This window comes from Natrix helvetica, assembly GCF_964273705.1.
Source record: "Natrix helvetica genome assembly, chromosome: 16".
In the NCBI taxonomy this organism is placed as follows: Eukaryota; Metazoa; Chordata; class Lepidosauria; order Squamata; family Natricidae; genus Natrix; species Natrix helvetica.
Genome location: NC_138563.1, coordinates 1,514,032 through 1,519,580, shown reverse-complemented (window position 1 = coordinate 1,519,580; position 5,549 = coordinate 1,514,032). Strand labels below are relative to the sequence as shown.

General features: G+C 45.6%; 1 protein-coding gene across 1 annotated transcript; it reads right to left on the bottom strand.

Moving 5' to 3' along the window:
* Positions 1–1,949: 1,949 nt before the first annotated feature.
* Positions 1,950–2,572, bottom strand: KRTAP19-8 (keratin associated protein 19-8; the record flags this gene model as incomplete). The annotated part of the gene is made up of 1 exon (XM_081968615.1): positions 1,950–2,572. One exon carries the CDS (start codon positions 2,570–2,572, stop codon positions 2,123–2,125), a length of 450 nt encoding a protein of 149 aa, XP_081824741.1. The 3' UTR covers positions 1,950–2,122.
* Positions 2,573–5,549: the final 2,977 nt, after the last annotated feature.

The window sequence follows — 5,549 nt, the reverse complement described above, 5'->3', positions numbered from 1 at the left end:
AGATGGATCATTTAGCCAAGTCTTTTCCTCCCAAGGAGGAAATTTTTCAGTGAGGGGAAAAAAATTGGATATGTTGAAAGGTTCCATTGTGGGCCCAAAATATTCAGAGTGTCAAGCCTACAAGCCATCTTTTCGTTTTTGGACTTCAGGCCTGCCACACTTTTGCATGCATTTTCTATGGTGGGAAAATGGGAGGGAGGATTGTACAGGGTTAGATGATATGTAGCCATAACAACATTCTTTCTAGAAAGCCAAGGTCATCCTTTGTCTCTGCACCTGGGAGAACTGGATGGGTGGAAGCTGCCAAAGTGGCTGTGGATGATGGGACCACGGGATGGACTTGTGGGTGTGGGGGTAAGATCTTGAACTTTCAACTGGGTGGGGAAAACAACCCCCTGCTGAAGCAAGACTGTAGACCATTCCAGACAAATGCCTTCCAGTTTCATCTTAAAAATCTCCAGTGATGAATCACTTACAACCTCTGGAAGAAAACCATTCCACTGATTCAGTGTTCTTACTATCAGGAAAATTCTCCTTATATCTAAGTTGGGTCTCTCCTTGATCAGTTTCCATTCATTGTTCCTTGTCCTGCCTTCGGATGCTTTGGAGAACAGGTTGACCTATCATTATGTCATGCCACCATGAGATGCCCTCCACCTCCATCTTTGAGGAAGGCAAAATCTCTGTTTTTACATTGTATATACCCTGTGTGTTCCCAGACACTGAAAAGCACAGTGGTGCAGTGGTTAGAGTGCAGTACTGCAGGTTACTTCTGCTGACTGCCAGCTGACTGCAATTTGGCAGTTCAAATCTCACCATGCTCAAGGTTGACTCAGCCTCCCGTCCTTCCGAGGTGGGTCAAATGAGGACCCAGATTGTTGGGGGCAAGAGGCTGACTCTGTAAACCTCTTAGAGAGGGCTGTAAAAGCACTGTAAAGCGGTATATAAGTCTAAGGGCTATTGCTGTAGGAGGTATGATGTTGCTTGATTTATCTTTATGTGGCATCTTTAGAGGTGAGTAGCCAGATGTTCTATGGGAGTTCAAAGCCTCTTCAGGGAATCAAACTCATTGGCCTTCATGCTTTGTATAACTATATTTGATCAATTAAATTTTAGAGGCCACCTAGGTCTGGCAATCTGTATTTGTTACTCTGGTTTTGAGCCCATAAGAGATCCTCCATGAACATCTTGATTGTACCTTCCTTTCATGGAGCTGAACCTCATCCTATGGTGGAACTATGGTGATCCCCATAACTTTGCTGACTTGAGGCTAAACATCTCATGTTCCTTTGGCCTGTCTTCATAAAACATGTCCTCAAGCCAATCAATCAATCAGAATAGAGTTGAAAGAGACCTTGGAGGTCTTCTACTCCAACCACATGCTCAAGCAGGAGACCCTATAGCAATGAAGCTTCCATGTCTTCTTGTCACCTTCCCTTGAATCTTCTCCAAACCTTCTCAAAAATAATGGTACTAAATTCTCCAGGTGTGGTGTCATCAAGGCAGAACAGAGGGGCAGGAGAACCAGAATTGTGATCTTCCTCCTAGCGATTTTGACCAAGTTCTGGCCCAGTTGACATGGATGAATGCAAAGGGCAAACCCAACCAATGATCTGCTTCACCCACCATGGCTTATTCATCAGCAGGGGGAACCTTGGCCAACCTTCTCTTTCCATCCCTACCCCACCCATGCTCCTCAGAGAAGACCTCCACGGCCACCAAGAGAAGACTTCCACCCATCTTCCAATGACAGCCAAGGAGAACCACAAGTTTGCAGTGCAGAATGATTTTTATTAAAGTGCCAAGAAAAGAACATTGAAAGAAGCCATCAGGGTTTCCAAACAGTGCAAAGAAATGAACATCTCCCCATGGACAAATAATCTCAGAGGCCAGAGAGGAGACGAGGCCCTTAGATGTTCGCAGAGCTTTCATTCTTCACATGAAGCCCTTGACTGATGACTTATCTTCCATAAGTGCTTGCTGGAATGCCAGAGGAAGAATACAAGCAATGGGATAACTCTAGATGGAGCTGTATGATAGCTGTATGCACACCGAGCAGGGCTGAGACATGACTTAGCCAATCTTCTGAAATCCGTTTTGGTCAGGGACAGTCCAGGTTCACTTAACAAGGGAGGGTGCAGATGCTACCTCTGCGCCCAAGAGAGCAGATGCTGCCACGGCGACCGAAACGCCCCAGGCGGCCTCCGTAGTAGCCGCCGTAACGTCCGTAACCTCCGTAACCTCCGATACCTCCGGGGGCACATGGGGTGTTGCCTCCGACGGCGACGGGCTCACAGCTGGCGGACAGGATAGGACCAGGGATGGTGACCACAACTGGAGGAGGCTGGATGGTCACCTCGGATGGTGGGATCTGGTTGATGCAGGAGGGGATGACTCCGGCCAGGGTGCCCAAGTTCCTGGCGGATTCAGCGAATCCAGCACCGCCATAACCGTAGCCGAGACCAAGACCTCTGTAGCCGTATCCCCATGGCCCACAGCCACTTGACCCCAGTCCGACGACGGGGGCAGAAGCGCAAGATGGAACAGCACAAGATGGTCCACAGTAAGCCATTTTTGGTAGGACGATTAAGGTAGGTCTGAAACGAAACATTACACAACTAAGTTGTCAATGAGAGGAGAGAGAGAGAATGACAAAGAACCACAAAGACTCAGAGAAGGTTCCAGAGGATGGGACCGTGTACACACAAGCCACCTCTCATCCTTTGTTTCATGTCAATCTCCTGTCTGGTTTTGCACAAGTGTGATTAATGAGACGATAACCCATCCTTTAGGTGCAAGAGAGAAGCATGTTATGAACTCATCCCCCCCGCCCCCATCTCCAAATTAACCATGGCTTCAAGCTTACTCAAGCTTAGCATCTTGTAGGACTGCAAACACTACATCTTCAACCCGCTCCACCAAGCGAACCCTGAATCTTTGTGATTCAGAAAAACAATGACCTAAACTAAAATGGAAAAAAGGGTCCAACTTGGCCCTTGAGTTCCATTACGGGAAAGAACTTCCAGAGGATCTAGTACGAATGATCTGTATTTTTTCTGAAGACCACTTGAACATGTTTTGGAGAAGATCTGAGAGCTTCTGATGTAGATACTGTGAAGGTACGAAGTGTCCTTCTAAGTATCCTAGTTTAGCATTGAGAACTTTGTCTGTCCTCTAGCGTCTTTGTTAGTGTAGGGCTATTGCCTCCAGAAGAGGTTTCTAAGATCTTAGCTGAAGCTGACCAGAAGTCATCTCCTGGGCTCAAACTCCTCTCCCTTCACTGGAGACCCAAAATTTATTCTCCTCCAGATCTTTCTTCACAGTGACTCTTCCTCCTCCAGAGAATCTAGTACAAATGATCTGTATTTTTTTTCTGAACACCACTTGAAGATGTTTTGGAGAAGCTCCAAGAGCTTCTGACATAGAGACTGTGAAGGTACGAAGTGTCCTTCTAAGCATCCTAGTTTAGCATTGAGAACTTTGTCTGTCCTCTAGCATCTTTGTTAGTGTATGGCTATTGCCTCCAGAAGAGGTTTCTAAGATCTTAACTGACCGAAAGAAGATCTTGGGCTCAAACTCCTCTCCCTTCAGCTGAACACCCAGAATTTATTCTCCTCTAAATCTTTCTTCACAGTGACTGCTCCTCCTAGCAAGAGTTTGTTGGGCTAATCAAGCCCCATGCTTATCCTATGAGTCTTCTGCAGTGCCAACTCTCTAAGTCAACATGCTCCAGTTCAGAAATTGTCTTACCTGCTCAGAGGAGAAGAAGTAGAGAGGGAGGAAGCTGGTCCGAGAAGCTGTGAAGATCTCTCCGAGTAGAGAGGGTTTTTATACCATTCTGGTGGCATCTAAAGAAGACTTCCCCCTACAGGCCTTAATGAGCCGCCAACGCAATTCTGACTCATAACATGTCAGGATAATAATTACAATTTTAGTTCTGTAGAATGCCGTTGGGTGTTGGTCTATTTTTCAGTTGTTTGGGGTTTACGGATATTTTGTACAAATCTCATCTGACTGGGGTGTGTCTCACCAAGGCAGGAACCATGGGGATTCGCTCACTTCATTCCCAAAGGAGAAGAATACGAAAAGTTCAGGAATTGCTCCTAAATTCATTTTTCTCACACTGACCCTCTCGACCCATTGTAGTAAGAAATAGGTAAGGGTATTATGGAATATTAAATCAGGATCTGGGGTGGTTTGGTACAGGAAGGAGAAGAGAAGGGTGTTGATCCTGAAGATGACATAAAAAGGTGAAGGTTCCCCCCACACATATGTGCTAGTCGTTCCTGACTCTAGGGGGCAGTGCTCATCTCCGTTTCAAAGCCGAAGAGCCAGCGCTGTCCGAAGATGTCTCCATGGTCATGTGGCCGGCATGACTCAACGCCGAAGGCACATGGAACGCTGTTCCTTTCCCACCAAAGGTGGTTCCTATTTCTCTACTTGCATTTTTATGTGCTTTTGAACTACAAGGTTGGCAGAAGCTGGGACAAGTAACGGGAGCTCACTCCGTTATGCAGCACTAGGGATTCGAACCACCAAACCTCTGACCTTTCTGGTCGACAAGCTCAGCATCTTAGCCACTGAGCCACTTTACGAAGATGACATATGCACGGCCATATTATTGCAGTCTTTTTGTCTATTCTCTTTCAATAGTTAGAGAGTGGCAAGCCTGAAGTACCATTAAATTCCTCTAAAATTAGATATGTTTCTAATAAACGGAGTTTAATAGAAAATGGATGCCTTGGACTTTATTTCATGGGAACATGTTACTTGGAAGCTTGACAAAGGAGGAGAAGGGGAAGAAGGATAAAGAAGTTGAGGAGCAGAAGAAAGAGAAGTAGTAGTAGGAAAATGAAGAGAAGAAGGAGGGGGAAAAGGAAGTTGAGGAGAAAGAGAAGGAGAAGAAAGTTGAGGAGAAAAAGAAGGAGAAGGAGTAGAAGGAAAATGAAGAGAAGGAGGAGAAGGAGTAGAGGGGAAATGGAAAAGGAGGAGGAGGAGGAGGAAGTTGAGGAGCAGAAGAAAGAGAAGGAGGAGAAGGAGAAGGAAAATGAAGAGGAGAAAAAGGAGAAGGAGAAGGAAATTGAGGAGAAGAAGAAGAAATTTAAGGAGCAGAGGAAACAGAAGGAGGAGGAAAATGAAGAGAAGGAGAAGGAAGTTGAGGAGAAGGGGAGAAGGAGGAGGAGAAGGGAGTTGAGTAGCAGAAGAAAGAGAAGGAGGAGAAGGAAAATGAAGAGGAGAAGGAAGAGAAGGAGAAGGAGGTTGAAGAGAAGGAGAAGAAGGAAGTTGAGAAGGAAGAGGAGAAGAAAAGGAAGGAGAAAGATCAACAAAATATGAAGATTGCAAAAATTGGCACAGAAGGGAGCAAATCTCCAGATTTTTCCCTCAAGGGGATGATCTTGGAATCTTCAGATCTCATCTTGAATCCCTTGAACCCAAGACTTCTTTCGTTCCAACAGGAATAGCGGCTGTAACTAGATCCTGCTTCTGTCAGGGACATCCACACATAACATTATTCTCATTTCTCTTCCACTTCTAAAATTTACATTTTT